The 20,005-nt window shown below is 48.1% G+C and overlaps 1 protein-coding gene across 1 annotated transcript in view; it reads right to left on the bottom strand.

Annotated features, from left to right (window-relative positions):
* Nucleotides 1–3,932: 3,932 nt before the first annotated feature.
* The window catches only part of LOC119527177 (paraneoplastic antigen Ma6E-like), a 125,193-nt gene continuing 109,120 nt past the window's right edge, over nt 3,933–20,005 (bottom strand). Inside the window, exon 2 of the mRNA XM_037826934.1 lies at nt 3,933–4,528. Within this exon, the coding sequence (XP_037682862.1) occupies nt 3,933–4,528 (596 nt within the window). The remainder of the gene's footprint in view (nt 4,529–20,005) is intronic.

Below are 20,005 nucleotides of genomic sequence, written 5' to 3'. Positions count from 1 at the left end.
AGGCGATGGGAGCATTTACTACAGCAGGTCTGTGAAATGAGTGGCTGAGAGGCAGTTCTGGACTCTCTGACTTCTCTGATGGCAGAAATGATGCGCTGGCCAGGTCAAAGACTGGTTGTTTTATGAGGACTGCCATAACTGATGCTTTTGCTTCCTCTTGCTTAGAACCAAAAGCTGCCATGCTGGGAGGAAGCCCAGGCAGCCATGGGGAGAAGCCCCCATGGAGGAGGACGGAGGTCTGTGGCTGAACTGTCAAGTGACAGCCAGCACCAAGCTGTCATCTTGTGAGTGAGGCCTCAGCGGATGTCACACATTCCCAGGAGCCTTGATTTAATCAGCAGTGAACTTAGGAGTAAGCCATTGATGATGGTGGCTTCACACCACTGTGTTTGGGGGCATGGTTTGCTTTGCAACAACCAATAATCAAAACACACCTCACCTCTTACCCCACATGGTTCCTCAAACCCATGTCACACCTTTGCACGTATGCGTTCTTCTTCCCAGAATGCTTTCCCTAGTTAGCATCTGCTAACTGGCCCCGAAACTGGCAAACTTCCTCCATGCTATCACCAGTAGCAAATGTGATGAAAACCAGATCATGCCCAGCAATGTGAGTTCCTGTTGCCAGAATGTAAATCTCTAATTCTGGAAGGAAAATGGACTCCCTGTCCAGCATTTCACCCACTGTGTGCTACCTCTTACATCACCCAAGGTGGGTGTACCATTCCTGAGATTAGTTTATAAAGACAGTGGCTTCCATCTTGCTTGCTCACACACCTATTTGGGTGGCACTGTGTCCCACCCCAGCAGGCGAGGCAGCTATTTAAGATTGGAATGACCACAGAAATCTACAGCATCTCTTTGTCCCAAAAGGACAGGGGACAGGGTGGAGACCAGCCCTCTGGTAGCTGGTAGACCCTCCAGAGCCATGCTCAGGAATCCTGAAGCAAGGAACCCTCAAATGAAGATCAGGGAGGGTAGCAAGGGCACCTGGCTAGGGAAACACAGGTCTTTGCATGGAGAGCTTCCTCCCACATTCTCATCTCATCACACATGTCACTTCCCCTAGGTGGCACCTGGGGAAGGCAGCCTCCAAGAGGGTTCCTAATTGCTCTACCTGTGTGTAGTACCCTCTTATATTGCCCTAAGGTGGGTGTGTCACTTCTGAGATTAGCGTATAAAGATAGTGGCCTCCATCTTGCTTGCTCCCACGTTCTCTCTCTCCCTCCCCCTCTCTATCTCTGTCTCAATCTCAATCTCAATCTCAATCTCAGACCTGCCATGTCCCATGAGAAGCCCTTTGGAGAGGCCCACGTGGGGAGGACCTGAAGCTTCCTGCCAACAGTCGGAAGGGTAAGCCAAGGAGTGGATTTTCCAGCCCCTACAGATAATGCAGCCCCAGCCAAGAGCTTCATGCCAACCTAATGAAAAAGACCCTGAACCAGAACCTCCCGGCTAAGCCGCTCCTGGATTCCCGACCCTTGGAAACCATGCACGATTATAAATATTTGTTGTCTTAAGCTACTAAATTTTGGGATCATTTGTTACGCGGCCATAGTTACCTAATACACTCCTCCTCCTCAATGTCTCCTTATAATAGCACCCTGCTTTGTAGCCTTCGTTTAGTACCACTTGAAGCTATTTTATGGATGTTGGTTTATCATCTGCCTTCCTCATCAGGATGAAAACTCCATAAGGTAGGGAATTTTCTATGTTCGCTGTGGGGTCACCCGTGCTAGGCCCAAAGCCAAGGCTGACCAGTGTTGAATGGCTAAAGCCTAGCGATGTCCAGAGAGCCATCATTCTGGAATGTCCTGCGTCTAAAAGGGTAGGGGACACCAGGGAACAAGCACAGACCCCAAGGCAGATACTCCTGGGTCCCAGTCCCAGCTCCACCCCTTACTGGCTTCCATGAGACCTTGAGAGTCACTTAACCTCTAGGAGCCTCAGTTTCCTCATTGGTGGATTAGGGATCGTGAGGACACTTAGCCCCCAAGAGTGTTGCAAGGGGACAAGGCAAATAACGAGCACACAGCAGTGCTCAGTAAAGCTGCTTCTCTCACCGATGAAGCTGTAATCTGAGAATGTGAGCTCCCCGCCACTCAGCTTCCCGCAGACTGCTCACAGTGCATGCAGGGAAAGGTGAATTCTGTAGTAGAGAATCCAATCCCATGGGCTGGAGCCTAGCATGACATCTGGCACTGGGCAGGCCCCAGGACAAACTGGCTGAGTGAAGCCATGACCGAGCTGGCTCCAAGCTCACATGCTAACAGCAGCCCGTAGCATGGCCCATTTTTAAACTAGGGCACATTCCAACGGCATCCTTGAACCCCAGGACGTGTCACTGCTGTTCCTGGAGCGGGAGCCAGGATGCAGAAAGTAGCGGCAGAGAGTGGCAGGTCAGAGCCGTTGCAGATGATGTCTGTGGTTGCAGATGATGTCTGTGTGTGTGTGTGGGGGGGGGGGGGTCGCTGCACATCCATAGGAGGTGGGTATCTGGGAGCATCCCAAAGCCCTTTGGGTTCCTGCGGATGAAGACGAGAAGCAGGAACAAGCTGATTTTGCAAACTGGCATGAACAGAGGCGAGCTCACAGGCCTGTTAACCCACTGCCTGGGGGACCATCCTCAGCAGATCTTCCAAAGCCAAGGTGAGCTTTTAAATGTGAGCATGCTTAGACCATGCCCTCCAGTCACAGCCATTGGCGATAAGGATTCCAGTGCACGGAGTTTATTTGGGAGGTGAAGGCCAGGCGGGGTGGGGAGTAGGGAAGTGAGAAAAGGAAGACAAGGCAGCAAATAATGGCTGTTATCAAGCCACATACCACTGCGGGCAACAGGAGCTGAGCCCCACTGGGGGGAACCGTGGGAGGCAGCTGGGGTATCCGCTGAAGGCTGCTCCCTAGGTCAATAAATTCTCCACACTTCAGCCTGCCACACATGTGACAAAGGTGCCTCCAGCAGCACGAGAATGTCCTTAGGTGCTGGCATTTGGAAGTCAGGGCAGTGTGCACTGAGGTGGCAAGAGTCAGGGGCTATGATGTCCTTGAGCCCCAGCAGGGGTCCATGATAGCTACATCTCCCCTAGAGGAAGGGAGGGCTTACCTGAGGCCATTATTATCACACAATGGATAACTGAGCTCTTCAATGTGGCCTTCCGAAGATCATGGGTAAAGTGATCATTCTTGTTGTTGTCGTTTCGCTTCTGTGGCAGATCCTGCAGCAGACTCATTCAACATGTTGAATTTCTTGTCTACTTCCATGCCTTGCCGTCCTTCAGGCTCTGCAAAACTGAAAACTACATTTCCCAGACTGCCTTGCTGCAAGGGTTCCGCCTTAGCCCCTTTGAACAGGAAACAGAGGTGTCTGGGTTTCCCACAGCAGCTGGCTCCAGGCCTATGGAGGCAATGGGTTTCCAGGGCAACAGTCTTGGGTGGGGTTGGGTGATCCTCCAGGCCAGGTTGCTCCTGATTATGAGGCACACAAGCTTGGCTCCCTGGTAGTTCTAGAGTCGCAGTCCTAATACCCATTAATAAACATGACACTAGGAAGAGTGGATTCTGTCATCTGCAACTGAGCATGCTGACAGCTACAAATTCACATTCTAAAACTACATCTGTTGTTTTTCTTGTACAGTGAAATACAGCAAAGCATAAGGAAAACAAGTAGAAATCATCTTTAATCCCACCACCTGGAGGTAATTGCTGTAACATCTTTGTATATTTACTTCTGGGCTTTGTCTTGTCTTCACTTTTTTATACAGTTGAAATCACCCAGTTTATATAATTCTATACAAGCCTTGCTCACTTAACACGGATTGTAAATGTGTCCTAGTCACCTCATCCATGAGGCCTGCAAAAGCCCCCCTACATCAAGCCAGGTCCCTCTTCAGCCATTCTTATAATACCTGCCCTTAGGGAAAAAATCCAAACTCTCACCACAGCTTAGGAGCAACTAGTGGTTTGGCCCCACTCATTTCCCCAGCTTCCTCCTTGGCTCCACTCACTTCTCCACCTTCCTCCTTTTCCCCGCCCTCATCTCCAGCTTCCTCCTTGGCCCCACCCACTTCTCCACCTCCCTCCTCGGCCCCGCCCTCATCTCCAGCTTCCTCCTTGGCCCCACCCACTTCACCTTCCTCCTTGGCCCCGCCCTTATCTCCAGCTTCCTCCTTGGCCCCACCCCCTTCTCCACCTTCTTCCTTGGCCCCGCCCTTATCTCCAGCTTCCTCCTTGGCTCCGCCCACTTCACCTTCCTCCTTGGCCCCGCCCTTATCTCCAGCTTCCTCCTTGGCCCCACCCCCTTCTCCACCTTCCTCCTTGGCCCCGCCCTTATCTCCAGCTTCCTCCTTGGCCCCACCCACTTCTCCACCTTCCTCCTCGGCCCCGCCCTTATCTCCAACTTCCTCCTTGGCCCCACCCCCTTCTCCACCTTCCTCCTTGGCCCCGCCCTTATCTCCACCTTCCTCCTCGGCCCCATCCTTACCTCCAGCTTCCTCCTTGGCTCCACCTACTTCTCCACCTTCCTCCAGTTCTAATTTTCCCCTTGCTCACTTGACTCCAGCCACTCAAGTCCCACTACATTTCTCATGTATGTCAAGCTTCCCAACTTTAGCATCTTGGCAATCGCTGCTTTCTGTCTGAAAGACCCTCCCCCTGGCTCCTTCTCATTTTTCAGATGTCTGTGTCTTAGTTTCCCAGCTGCTAAAACAAGTACCATACAATGGATTGACTTAGCAACAGGAATTCATCGGCTCACAGTTTCAGAGGCTAGAAGGCCTGCTTCCTCCTGGAGTTGGTATCTTCTGGCTGGCAGGCAAATTTTGGGGTTCCTTGGCTTTTCTGTCATGTGGAAATGCACATGGTGGTATCTTCTCTTTTCTCTTCTGAGTTTTGTTGACTTCTGGTTTTTACCTGCTCCATGTGCCTTCTCTTCCCATGACCAATTTCCTTTGCTTACAAGGACTTTAGCCATATTGGATTAAGGCCCACCCTTCTTCAGTTTGAGCACACCTCAACTAATAACATCTTCAAAGCTCTATTGAAAAATGGATTCACACTCAAAGGACCAGGGGTTCAGACCTCAACATGCCTTTTATGGGGGACATGATTCAGTCCCCTACAATCAATTTAAACACTACTTCCTAGGAGAGGTCTTCCTATACCCCTCTCCCCCCATCTAAAGTATTCCCCCCCAAGGCATCCATTATTCTCTACCACATTACCCCATTTTTATCATCTGGGCACTTCTCACAATCTGAAATTGTCTTATTTGTCTACTGGTTTATTGTCTGTCTTCCCCAATGGAACATCAGCTCCAAGAGGACAGGCAATGTATACTGTCTTCCCTGCCTATTCTCTGCAAAATTCTCTTAAAACAACATTTTAAATGGTAATATTTAAATATTGGTAGTATTTAAATATTTAAACAGTAGTATAATATTTGACGTATAACATGCCATAACTGACTTCAGCCTTTCTTCTTTGGGAATAAGCAGTAGAATCCAATAATAAGGAATCCTGAGATGAACATTCATGTCCATAATGTTCTTTGTCCCTGCCTCTGATGATTTCCTTAAGTAATACTCTAAGAAGTAGAACTGTTAGATCACAGAGCATGAACACCCTTGAGGTTCCTTCTCATACACTTCCCATGCTCTATTCCAGAAAGTCCAAACTGATGATCCAACATCAGCCCCCCGGAGCCCCAAATGTGAGGGCTAAGAGATGACTGGTGCACAGGGATCATCTGGGGATCTGAATAAAATTCAGACCTGATGCAGACTTCCAGTTGTACAGAGGTGCGGTACAGTGGAGAGAAGACCAAAGCCATTAAAGCAAAGCAGTCATTTGAACACTAACACTTACATGTGTCAGAGTGTTCGGCACAATCTCAGAAGGGAAGAAGATTCTAGGAAGCAAAATGTCAAGAGGATGCATGCACACACACAAGTACACACACACACACGTGTGCACACACATCTGTGTGTCAGAGCAATTTATGCAGCTGAGAAAGAGGAAGGTTGCTGTAGTCAAGGAGGAGATTCTAACCACAACATTGGTGTGTTTGCGTGATACATGATTAGCTTTCAAACAAGAATAAAAATAAGAGGCGCGTTAGCCGGCCATTAAGTAACTTAATGAGTGCGCGAGTCAAAACAGCATTTAAATGTGGTACAGTAGGACTATTTCGAGTCTTAAAAAAGCCTCATGCCATTCATATCTCCCTGAGAAAATTCTCAGTGTTCTCACTGGCATTTTATTATACATAATGAAAGCTCATGTGAACTGGGGAAAATTAAGGCACAGAGAGGTGAGGGAACTGATCAAAGTCACACAGCTTGTCACGGCAGGGTGGACACACAGACAAAGGTTGTCTTACCAAAACTCTGCTTGGCCCAGTCAGAGGCAGATTTATGGGAACCTCTGGAAACTTAAACTGCAGGGCCCCTCCTTTGCACAGGACCCTTCTTAAGACTCTGTATATAATTTGGAGATCATAACTTTGCGTTTTTCTTTAAAAGCCCCTCCCAAAATGATATAGGGTATATATAAAGCTTTAGGTCCCTCCAAACATAGATACACCCCAACCCGCAGCTGTTTTCCCACTTCCTTCTTCCCTTCCTTTCAAGATCCCCCAACTCAAGGACGTTGTCATCAACTTGAAATAGGCACTAGAAGGCCTCAGCTTCCAGAGCTTCTCTACTTGTCCTCATTTGCAATCTCTTCCCTATTACTGATGATTTAGACACTTGTTATGCAAACGACATCTATAGAGATCCATTCTGTGAAATGCTTACTTGCGTCTTTTAAGGTCTTCTTCATCTTAAAAATAAAATCAGTCCTTCTCCTTCTCCCGATAATCCGGTGCTCCTGTCTTGCCTATAAAGCAACCCCTCTCTCTCCCACCCTCTTGGGGTCCCCTGTTCCCTGGTTTCTGACCCATCAGGGGTGCAGAAGGGCTGAAAGTCAAAGGCACAGCTCCACTGCCTGGTCCTGACTCAGTTTCCACCCAGATGCATCCCCTCAGACTTTCAAGGGCTTCTCAGTTGCAGGACTGAAGGGAGAGGAACGCCCAAGCTGGTGGCTCTAGACAAGCCCACGAAAGCTGCTGGGGTGCTGAGTCTTGTCCCCAGCCCTCTCGGTGCTTCTCACCTACCTCCTGACTTGGACTGGCTGCCTCCCAGTATCCCCAGGCTCCCAGGCACTGTGCACCCCAGGCTTACTGAGAACCCCCTTTCTTTTGAGTTACGTGACAGACGTTAATGATTCTGCACAGCTGCTTGGAAAGTATCTGTGATAACAATAACAACAACAATTATTATTATTAGAACAACTTTCACTCACTCAGCACTTCCCACATCCTGAACCCTGTTCCAACCCTTTGCATACATGCACTCATTGAATCCTCACTATACCCCTGGGAGAAAGATACTATTTTTATTTCATTTAACTTGTCCACTTAGAGTTGTTTTTTTTTTCATTGCAAAAGGAAGACATCTTGTTGGGACAATCCAAACAATACAGAGGCAGGTAAAGAGAAATTTACCCCTCTACACATACACACACACACTGCTCTCTCTTTCCTTCTCCATTTTGCATTCCGTTCCCACTCTCCTGGCAAAACCAAGGGGGGGCGGGCTCATTTACACGCTCATCCTTGTAAACGACAAGGCAAGCACATACCAGAAGGCTCTCTCACAATTATCCTCTCCATTTTGTGGCTGAGGAAAGGGCAGGCCCAGAGAGGTTAAGTGACTTGCCAAAAGTCACAGAGCAGGAGAATGGAGGTGCTGGCCCTTACTCAACTCCCACAGACTCAAAGCCTGTGTGGTCTCACCCACTAGGCGCAAGGCCTCCACCCGTGGGTGTCATCTCAGCTGTGGACAGAAGGAGGACTAACAACAATAAAAAGATGACAGTGCTCATCAGTGAGTACTGACTGCGGCAGTGTTACACATATTCAATCACTTTGTCTTCCCCAAAGCCCTGTCATGAGCACAGTCTCTCTCCCATTTTACAGATGCAAGAACCGAGGCTTAAAGAGCAGAAGCCACCAGCCTAGGGTCACACAGCTGGACACCGTGGCAGAGCTGCGATTCTAACCCGGGCCCTCAGAGGTGGACATGGACAGGATGCCCCCTGTCCCCTTCTTGAGCTCACTTCAACCTCCCAGTGCCTCAAAGTTAGCCTGGCAGGCCTTCCCTGACCTCAGAGCCTTTGCACAGGAGGGTCTCCCTCAGCTTACTCCGTGGGGCATTCTGTGAGCCTCGGAACTCCCGGGGTAAATTCCAGCACCCTGCCTTACTCAACCTGTATTCCTGACACCCGGCACAGCATCTGGGTATAGATGCATGATAAATTTATGTTCAGTGAATGAAGGCGGGAAGGCCAGGTTGGACTTGTGAAGGAATGCAGGGAACAGTGTGCTGGGGGACAGGGCAGGCAGGAGGCAGGGCCAGCAGGACGGACTCATGGGGGCTGAACCCCCATGGAAGCCAGCAGGGAGCCAGGAAGGACTTCGAGCCGGACGTTTGTCATCTGAGTTAAAAGGCGGCTATGGCTGCCCTTGGTTCAAAGTGCCAGAAGCTTCCCAAGAGCCCACGATTGCAAACAACAACCAGCATGGCAAATACTGCCTTGAAAGCGAAACCCGACAATGCTGTTTGCTCTGTTCTGCTTCACGCCCATGTGGGGGAAAGCCATAAGGGCAGCCTCTCTGCATCTCACGTGTATGTGTCCGAGAGGGCTGCTGTGACAAAGTGTCACAAACCGGGTGACTTAAAACACATCGTCTCACAGTTCTGGTGTCAGCAGGGCACACTCCCTCTTGAAGGCTGCAGGGAGGAAGAATCTGTTCCATGCGGCTCTCCTGACTTCCGGCTCTCCTGACTTCCGGTGGCCTTCCTTGGCTTGTGACTCGATCTCCGCCTCCAGCAACACACGGCTGTCTTCTGTGGTCTGTCTGTCTTCTCCTTTTCTTAGAAGTATACCATCATGTTGGATTAAGGGCTCACCCTGCTCCAGAAAGACCTCGTTTTAACTCGCCTAATTCCATCTTCAATGACCCTACTTCCAAATAATGTTTCATACTGAGATACCAGGGATTAGAGCTTCAACATGGTTATTTTTGGGGGGGAAAGGGGGGTTACATTTAACCTCTAACAGTAGCAGTGTCCAGAGGATCTCCTCCCCAGGGGCTCAGCCATGAAGATTCATTCCTCAGCAGGCAGAGCTGCTGCAGGGGCAGGGACAGGGAGCCTGGGACCACCACCACCACGCCCTGCCCCCTTCCAGCTGTGTGACTTCAGGCAAACTCCTACCCTCTCTGAGCTTCGGATGCCCTATCTGTAAACCGGGCATACCAAAAACGAGAGAAGGAAGGAGAAGGGGCCTTTTAGACAAAGACAGGTAATACATGGAAAAGAAGCTGAGCTCCTTTTGTGGGCTTGACACAAAACAGGTGGTAAAACAAATGCTTTCTCAATGAAGCAGGAGATGAATGCGCGAGAAGCCTCCCACCTCCTTTTTCCTCCTTTTATATCGTGTAGTGAGGCTGGGTTTAATAAGTCCAGATGGTATCTGCTGCTCTCATTAAAAACCCTTCTCCAAAGAGCTTTCCATTTCCCCCAGAAGAGGGAAAAGGACACGGCGAGCATTCCGAATCAGGATAAAACCAGAGGGGGGAGAAGTACACTCTTGTTATTTCCATTTCACACTGCATTTGAAAAATGTCTCTGCCAGTCCTCCTTGATCGATGGGATGGGCGGCCATAGAGAGAGGCCTCGTGTCTGGGTGTCATAGAAAGGACAGCACCGGGGCTGGCGTGAGTGATGAGGTGGTCAGAGTGGGCCTCTGCTCCAAGGGTGAGAAGCCCGCGTTGTTTCCTTCTGTAAATATCCAAGCGTAAAAGAGACTTGTGCCCAAACAATCAATAGACTTTGGACCATGAAGGAGGCAGTGAGCTGGAGCCTTAGAAACGAACCGGTGAAACGTGCCTGACCTCTTTAAATGTCTCCTGCTGTCCCCTCGGCAAGAATTAGGAACTCTTCCGGGCGGATGATTTTTCAGAAAGGGAGGATGTATTTGGAATAAGAATCACGGATGCAAACGGGCGCCATCAAACTCAGAGCCAGTGTGATTTCTTCACCCACGCTTCTTGAGTCACTCGGCATCAGGCCTCAGTGAATCCCGGGGCTTGAATCCTGGAAACTCCCACTGGAGGGAGTTACGGCAAAAAAGCAACAGGGATGGCATCAGGATCTGGAACTGGGGGGGCTTGCTTTCCTTAAGGCATTTTTCCACTCACCAAAATGAGCCTGGGCTGCAGCTAATTGTCTCACCTGCTGGAAAATAAGGCTCATCGGCTTGGCCAGGCCTCTGATGGCTGGAGGGGCAGGGTAGAATTGAGCCTGTGCAGTAGACACCCCTATCCTGGAAGGAGGGGCAGGGGAGGGGGCTGCCTTCCAGTCTCAGCACAGTTGCCCACCAGGGCAGACAGAGATTACTGGTCTCAATCACTAAATCACGAAAAACTTTTGAATAACTGGAAGTGTCTCCAGATTGAATGGTCATGCCTGAAAAGTAGCGAGCTCCCCATCCCTGGAGGTATAGAAGAGTCAGGGTTGGTACAGTGGGCATGCAGGAATTAAATGAGAGGCCAGAATGGACTGGCACCAAGGTCCCTGGGGCATCCAGGAGATGTCAGGAGGCTGAGAGTTTAAATAGTCTTCCCTGTTAAAGCAAATCCAGAAAACTCCTCCTTGCCAGATCAGGTACCAGCAGACCATGCTTTCATAGGTGACGGGGCTTCAGATCACATGCGGTTTTGTCTGTCAGTGCTTTCCATTTTATCAAAACTCCGGCCTGATGCATGGTCCTGGGATGGGGATGGCCAGGGGTGGTCGCTCCCACTAGGGGCCTCCTTTCCAGAGGGCTGTCAGACGATTCAGCGGAGAGCTGCCTGCTTAGCACCTGCCGTCTGTGAGGCTCCCCGAGCAGGAAGCCAGGGACCCAGGCTAAGGAGTCAAGGCAGACAATGCAGGAAGCTTCTGGAAGGAGGCCGAAGAGGCAACCACCATCTGGACGAGGGCACAAATCCTGTCTTCCTTTCTCCCTGGAGAACCCTGGGCTAAGCTTCCAGAGCAGAGCGACAAATCCAATCAGGCCCCACCCCACGTGCCCCGCAGGCACCTTTACCACGGACAGGATATACCACTATAGAAGATGTGTCTGCAGGTAAGACACATCCTTACTATCCAAATAACGTTTCTGGAAAAAAAGTATTTTTTTTGATATATTCTTCTTTCCTTCTCCGGCTAAATGCCGTGAAGACTGCAGCCTGTCATGATGGGTGGGGGAGCTTGGGGGCTGGAGAGCAGATGGAACCACGCCAGAAGGTGCTGGAGCAGGGCCGGACACAGTAAGTCAGTCTTCCACAAGCAGTTGTTAAAGGAAGAAGGAGGTGAGAATGGGAGTGTTACATGTGGGTGGGGAGGCATGCCAGCTGCACTAAAACAAAGAGGGCTGAGCAAAAACAGAGGGAAGGGGATTGTGCAGAGTCAGAGGGCAAAAGGCCTTGAATGCTGAGTCCAGGAATTATATCTTGGCTTAGCAGAGCAATAGGGAGCCATGGTGGGATCTTGAGCAGGGGAGTGACGTGCTAAAAACGGTGTTCCAAAAAGATTACTTTAGCCATTTAGAAGTGGTGTGCAAAACAGAACACAACGGGAATACAAACAGCCGAAATCGTAATGACTAGCGCTTATTGAGAGTGGACTTAAGTGCTCGGCAATGTTCTGAGCTCTCTGAACAATTACTTCATCCTTTGCTTACATAACTACCATTATCCCCTTGTACAGTGACCTGCCCAAGGTCTCAGCACTGGTAAGTGGTGGTGCCGGGATTCACACCCCTCCCCCCAGGCAGTCTGGCTCCGGGGTCCCAGGCTGTCAGCCAGGATGGCTTCCTCTACTGCTTCCCAGCTGTGACCTTGTGGGGAAGGTCCTTAACACCCCAGGCCTCAGTTTCCCTCTCTGTAAACTGGGAGTGAAGGAGGCCCGTCTCTCAGGGTGGTTCTCTCTGACCCCAAGATTATCCTCTTTTCACTCCACCTTTAAGGAAACTCTCACACAGCTCGTTGTTATCAGAAGGAAAGGGGAAAAAAAAAAAAAACCTCAAAAGATTTCCTTGAAAGGTCGGTCCTAACCTGGCTGGCTGGCATTTTGAAGGTTTTCTTTTTCCCCCAAGAAAATTCTGGCAGGAATTATCTGATGTTGTCAAAATCTGGGAAACTCGCAAGGACTTGAAGGATTCACCTTACATTTCAGTTCTGCATCACTCAATCACCTTGAAACAGAATCTAATGCTCTCTTCAGATGGGCACCCTGCTGGGAATTTTTAATGTATTTCAACGAGGTTAGGAGTATCAGGAAGAGGGGCAGATCCTCCTGGTTCCCTGCCCCTGCTTCACGGCTGTGTCACTGACCATCCCCTGCCCCAGAGACCCAGCCCCAGACAGAGGCTGTTCCAGCAGGTTCCTTGGCCCTGCCCAGCCTCCTGGGTACCTGCAGTCCCTTCCCCACCCAGCCCTGACATGACGGCAGGAGTGGCCTTGGATGGGAGGGACTTTGTGTTCCTGGAGGAAAAGAAACTCCTGGAAAGTGTGGTCCAGCCTCCAAGGCTAAGGAGGGCCCCTGGAGAATGCAGGTGGGCTCTAGAAAGTTCCAGAAGCCTTGTCCATTTGCCTCTCCCACGAGGCTCCCCAACCCCTTAAAGAGCTTCACGGCGACTGCTGGGAACAAGCATAGGAGTCATGGATTTGGGCCTTGGGCAAGTCTTGTCTCGCAGTGCCTCAGTTTCCCCACCTGTAAAATATGGGGATTAGTCTAGAGCAGTGGTTCTCCAAGTGTGGCCCCTAAACCAGCAGCATGGGCACCACCTGAGAACTTGTTGGAAATGCAAATTCTCAGCTCCCACCTCAGATCTCTAATCTAACAAACTGAAGGTGTTTTATCAGTGAAGGTGTGGATTCATTGTGAGTAGGATCTTCTAAGATCCTTTTTAGGTATGGCCCAACTGAATTGGGGTGGGCCTTAATCCGTATTGTTAGGTGAGATTTTACAAGGAGGAGCCAGAAGCTGGAAGTCAGCAGAAACCAGAAGAGGAGACACAAGGAGAGACAGACAGACAGACAGACAGACATGTGATGGAAAGCATCTTTGGATTGTGGCAAGCCAATGCCAGAACTCTATAGACTTCAGGGAGGGAGAAAGCGTGGGTTTGCCAATGCCTTGCTTTTGGACTTCTAACCTTCCAAATCATAAACCAATAAATTCCTGTTGTTAAGCCAGCCAAATGTGTGCTGTCATAGCAGCTCTGGCAAACTGAGACACAAGACCTCCAAGGAATGCTCAAGTCTGAGAGCCCGTGTTCTGGATTCTGACTGAGGTGGGATTCTGGAAGTCTTTGCAAGAAGCAGGCTCTCTTCACCAGGACGATCTCTCTCTAGAACTGATGATGGCATATTTATGGAGTGTGGACACCATCTGGCCCTGACTGAGAAGCCCACCTGCTTTGTCCCCATCATTCCTTCCCATTCTCACTTCTAGGGGTTTCCATGGGGAATAAATGAGGTAATGTAAAATATCAGGCACATAATAAGTGCACAAGAAATGAGAGTTCTTACTGTCTGTGCAAAAGGAAAACCTGAGGCTTCCCTAAGGGTATGGGGCCATGATTCGATACAACTGTCTGTCTCCAAGTCCATGCTGTCAGCCCCTTCTCCAATGTGTCTCAAAGCGGTCTCCGGTTGCTCTTGTCCTTGCCACATGGTGCCTGGGTGTGGTTTCCCCGCTGGCTGCCTCTTCCCCGCCTGACTCAAGGAAGGTTCTGTCTTCTGATTCAATAATAAGGCTACCAACAACAACCAAAGTTGGCTGAAACTCAAATTTCCATCATCAGCTGAATTTCTCTTCCAAACTTCAGACTTGCATACCCAACTGCCTTCTCGGCATATCCACGTGCACATCTTACAGACATTTCAAACTCAGCCTGGCCAAAGCTGGAGCCCACCATGGCCCTCCCCTCTCTGCTGGAGGCATGCCTATCTCCCCAGTCACTCAGGCCAAAAACCTGGAGCTGTCTTTGTCATCTCATTGCCTCTCACCACCTCATCTCATCTGTCGGCAAACCCCGGTGGCTTATCCTTCAAAATCAACCCAGAATCTTACCTCTTTCCATTCCATCACCACCACCTGGTGCAAGCCACTGCCCTCTCCCCCTCTAATCATTGTGTTGACTCATGGATGGTTGGTCTCTTCTACCCTCACCCTCTAGAGTCTGCTCTCCACACAGCCAAAGGAATCCGGATTGAAACCAACTCCTGCTCTTCCTGATACCCAGCTCTCTCACCTCCTGCAAGCCTTTCCTCAAATATCACCTCAATGAGGCCTTTTCTGAGCACTCTGCTCCCAGCATTCCCAGACTCACCTGGGGCTGATGCTCCCCACCTTCCCACACTGACCCTGGGTTGTCACTGCAAGATGCTTCCCCACTCACCTGAGAGGCCTCAAGAGCTGGCTGGCTCTGGCATCTGGCCTAACTTTATATCTTGGTGTCTGGGCATGCAGCAGACACCAACACAGGTTTGCCAAGAGATTGAGATTAGAATTAGGATGGAGTCGTGGTACAGAACGAGGCTTCTGGAGCTTGAATGCCAGAGTTTGAATCCTGGCTCTGCCCCTTACCAGCTGCGTGACTTTGGGCCAGTCGCTCAACCTCTCTGTGCCTCTGTATCCTCATTTGTTAAATATACCTTCATTCTAGGATTGTTGTGACAATCAAATGAGTTGATACACACAAAATGCCCAGAATATTAGTAAGTTCTCAATTAGCTATTATTAGAAGGATTACTATATGCCATGATGCAAAGTTTCTTGGCGGAAGTCTGGAGACCCGAGCTCCAGTTGACCTCTAGCCCCACTCTCTGTGCGACCTTGGGCAAGTCCCTCTCTACACGTCATTTGCTATAGCTGCAAAATATGGGATTAGCCCAGAAGGGCTCTTAGCCCTGGTGATTGGTTATAAAATGTGTCCACAGGATCTTTGAACTCCTTTCAAAAGGTGGAACTGAAGTGCCCTTTTCTTGAGCATGGACTAGACTGTGACTCACTTCTTATGAACAGAGGTGGCATGAAGACACAAAGGGTGACTTCTAGGAAAGAGATGTTGCTGGGTCCACTTTGCTGTCTGGAGTCACCCACTTTGGGGTAAGCCAGTTGCCCTATTGTAAGGAAACCTTTTTAGTTTCCTGGGCTGCTCAAGCAAATACCATCCAATGGAGCAGCTTAAACAATGGGAATTTATCGGCTCACATTTTTGAGGCTAGGAAAAAATCCAAATCAAGGCATCATCAAGGCAATAATTCCTTCCCAAAGACTGATATTCTAGAGCTGGCTGCCAGCAATCCTTGATCCTGGGATCACAAGGAAAAATGCACATGGCGGCCTCTCCTGGCCTGTACATTCTCTTCCGGGTTCTGTTGACCTTCAGCTCTTGCATCCCATGGCTTTCTCTTTCTGTCTGAATTCCATTCTCTTATAAAGGGCTCCAGTACTAGGATTAAGACCCATCCTGATCGAGCTGGGCCACACCTTAACTGAAGTCATCTCATCCAAAGGTCCTACTTCCAATGGGCTCACACTCACAGGAATGAGTTAAGTTGAAGAAAATATTGTTTTTTGTGGGGGGGACATAGCTCCAAACCAGCATGACACTCAGGCAGCCTGTGGAGAAGCCCATCATAGAGGCAGATCCCCCCCAACCTCCCCAAAGTGACTGCAGGATCAGTAGGCAACTTGACTGCAGCCTTAAGAACTACTCTGAGCCAGAACCACTTGCAAACACTGTAAGTATAATAAGTATTCGTTAATGCTTGAAGCCACTGGCTTTGGGGGTACTTTGTAAGGCCACAATAGACAACTAAGACATCCCCCTTCCCCCTCTGACAGTCTAGACCCCTGTGAGAGCCACCTCCCTCCAGCCCCCACCTCCAGCCTGACCCCTGAGGGCCCCCACTCACTGCCATTTTGTGAGATCTACTTGGGTATTGGAAACAAACTTCAATGGGCTCTTTCTGAACAGCCTACAAAGCAGTAGAGGAAAAAAAAATTCTATATAGAGTTTTCAGGTTCTCATTCCTGCAAACCAAGCTCCAAACAAGTTCCAAGCCCTGGGGTGGCTCTTCACCAGGTCAAGGCACTTCTCACAGCAGGGTGGCATAAGGCCCCCTGATGTCCCAAAGTACCAGAAGGCAGGAGAGGACAGACCAAAATAAAGCGAAGAGAAAGGCACAGGGCAGACTGGAAACCCAGAGCAGACTTCCTACCTGTAATAGCAAAGAGCTATATTTAAGCCATCTTTTTATGTGCATCGTTGAGCTGCTGCAGGAATAAGGAAAATAGTGGAGACAAAAGCAAAATAAATCAAATGATGCATAGATGTGTGCATACAATGGAATATTATTCAGCCATAAAAAGGATCCATGAGACAACACAGATGAACCTTGAAAACATTACACTGAGTGATAGAAGCCAGAACCAAAAAGACACATATTGCATAATTCCATTTGTGTGAAACAGTCAGAATAGGCAAATCCATAGAGACAGAAACTAGATTGGTGGTTGCAGGAGCTGGGGGAAGGGAGAAGCGGGGAGCAACTACTAGCGGGTACTGGGTTTCCTTTGGGGATGCTGAAAATGTTCTAATTTGAGAGTGGCGATGGTGGCACAACTCTGTGAATATACTAAACCCCACTGGATTGTACATTTTCAAGAGGTGAATTTTATGGTATGTGGATTATATCTCAATGAAGCTGTTAAAACAAACAGTCAGGTGGGTCCTCCCAAGGAAAGGGCTCGAGCAGGAGGCCCTGTTCAGAGCTGAGCTTCCAAGAGGGACGGTGACAAGAAGTGCTGGGGCAGGAAGGAAACCTGCCCTGCCCACGCAGAGCCACTGCCTGCCCTCCTACCAGCGGAGCAGCTGTCAGTGTGCACAGCCAACCACACAACCGGCCAGAGCAGAGCAAGCCACTGGGCCTCCCTTCCGGAAAAGTCTGGAGCCTTAGCATACAGCAAAGCTGCTCTTGCAGAAAGCCAGCCATCCAACACTAAACAGGAGACATAGAGCCCCCGTAAGAAAAGAGGAAGCCTGCATCCTACCAGGACATCTGTACAAAAATGACTATTTCCAGAAGATACATTTTCAGAATTGGAATCATTAGGTGAAAGGATATGGAAGTGTTTGAGAATTTTGAGCTACATTATTCATCACAAAGCTTGTTCCTATTAGCAGCACATCAAAGTCCTAGAATTGAAAATTGCTAATAAAAAACTTTGCAGATTTAATCATCACAGAAAAGGACTGCATTTAAATTTCATATTTCTTTGATTACTTAGCGGCATTGAGTGTTTTCTTTCCATGTTTCCTGACCAATTATATTTTTGCGAACTGCTTGTTCATATCTTCCCTATTATTCTCCTGCAGAATTTGCCTTTTTTATGGTTTCATGCATTCTTTATGAATGAAGAATGTTCATCCTTTGTCATATGTTGTAATTATTTTTTTAGTGTATTTGTTTTTTAATACAGTTTATGGTGTTTCAGGGTAGCAGATCTTTCCTTTGCCTGTATGTATAAACATACCTTCCCTACGTTGAGAATGGGTCAGTATCCTTATTTTCTTCTAGGACTTTTATTATTTTACTTTTTCACTTATCTTTTATTCAAAAGGAACTTCTAATCCATCTTGAACTTATTTGGGGATACAGTATGAGGTAGAAATTTAATTTTAGTTTTTACAAATAGTTGACCAGTTGGTTGATTGTCATATGAAATAAACCACCATTTCCCCACTGATTTATAATGCTATCTTTATCAAATACTAAATTCCTATGTGTTTTTGGCTTATTTCTGGGCCATCTGATTTCTTCCACACTTTTAATCATCACCGCTTTCATTGGTTTAAGATTTGGTAGTACAAGTCCTCCCTTGTTCTGTTTGTTTTAAACTTCATTGTGAAATATAGCCTATGGAGATGTACATTAAACAGATGTATAGTTTAATAGAGAAAGCAAAGAGCTGTATAAGCACAAACCAGATGCAGATAAAATATTGCCAGGACTCCGGGATCTCCTGTGTACTCCCTTTTGATCTCCCTGTCACCTGGCTTCCTTTCCACTCTTTGGAAGCCACAGCCACACCCTGGCAGCTGGACATCCTCTGGCCATACCGAGATGTCCGTAAAGTGACCCACAGTCTCCTCACATCCTCTATGGGTCATGAGGCACTGGGGACGGACAACCCAACACCAGATATTAATGAGGTTCTTCAGGCCACCTGAGTGCTGGCCAATCTCTCCCTGTCTCTCATGCATTCACTCGTTCATTCATTCTTTTCTTTCCACAAATATTTGCGTGCCTACTATGTGCCAGTTCCCGCGCCAGGTGCTACAAAGCCAGTGGTGGGAGATGGACAGACCCAAAGGCTCTGCTCCCACGGACCCGACCTCCTGGGGCTCGAAAGTCAATCAACAAGTGAACTCATAAGTAAACAGGTGGTCTCAGAAGCTGAAAAGTGCTACGAAGTGAAGCAGGGTGGTATGGGGGAGACCAGAGGGAGCTCTTACCTAAGGAAGGCCACTCTGAGGATTTGAGCTGAGCCCCGAAAGACTAGAAGGCATCTGAGAGAGGGCCATTCCAGGCAGAGGGAACAGCAAGGCCTTCAGGAAATGTAAGTTTATGGAAAAACTTAATAGAGGGGAGGACATTATCCATGTGGGTGCCAGGAGGACAGACTTACAAGGAGAGGCTCTGGGCTTTCTGATCTAAAGCAGAGGAGATCCCTGCATCACTAAACACGAGAGGCCAAACTTCACCAGCCATCAGGGCATCACAAATCAACACACAATGAGATACCGTTGCACACCCATCAGACTGGCAAAAACAAAAGGTCTGATAATTCCAAGTATTGGTGAGGACGTGGAGCAGCAATGACTTTTATCACAAAGTCATTTTGGTCAACCACTCGGAAAAACTGTTAGGTCTCATCTTGTAATGCTGAAACACCTCATATCCTAGGACCAAGCAACTCTATGCCCAGGAACATACCTGACATACATTCACGCCCAAGTGCACAGCAGAAGTGCACAAGAATGTTCATAGTAGCGTTACTGAAAACGACACAAAAACAACCCAAAGTCCACCAGTAGGAGAAAGGATAAATAAACTATGGAACAGCACAATACAGAGTGAAAGTTAACTAGAGGTATGTGTCACAACGTAGTTACTGAAGTGTAATGTAGAAAGTTCTAGAAGATGATATATTGTAAGATACCTTTTTCATAAAGTTAAAAAAAGAAAAAAGAAAAAAAAAAAAAAGACAAGCTAGGACATCTGGTTTCCACTTAAGATGTAGAAAGCTAGAAAGAGCCTTTTGTGGAAAATATGCTAATTCACCACTTTGGAACTCATCGGAGCTCTAAGGTCACAAGGCAACCAATTAACTCAAAATCTAAGAAAAGGCAGTCACCTTCAAGAGACAGACGTAAGCATTTCCTAATCTCAAATATTTGAAAAAATAATGGCTAGAATTTTCCAAAATTAATAATATGCACCAACCCACAGATCCAAGCAGCTCAGAGAATGCCAAGCAGGATAAACACAAAATAGAAACAAAACCAAAACCTAGAGAATCATATTCAAACTGCTGAGAAATCAAAGACAAAGTGAAAATACTGAAGACAGCCGGAGTTAAAAGATACATTAAATAAAGAAGAACAAAGTTAAGAATTATAGCAGACTTTTCATCAAACTATACAACCCAGAAGATAATGGAGTGCTATCTTCAAAGTGCTAAAAACAAGAACAAAAAATCCCTGTCAACCCAGAATTCTAACCAATGAAAATAACATTTGAAAAGAAGGAAAAATAAACTTTCTTAGGCAGATAAAAACA

This window comes from Choloepus didactylus, chromosome 1 (assembly GCF_015220235.1).
Source record: "Choloepus didactylus isolate mChoDid1 chromosome 1, mChoDid1.pri, whole genome shotgun sequence".
Lineage (NCBI taxonomy): Eukaryota > Metazoa > Chordata > Mammalia > Pilosa > Megalonychidae > Choloepus > Choloepus didactylus.
This window is presented reverse-complemented; position numbering and strand designations above follow the sequence as displayed.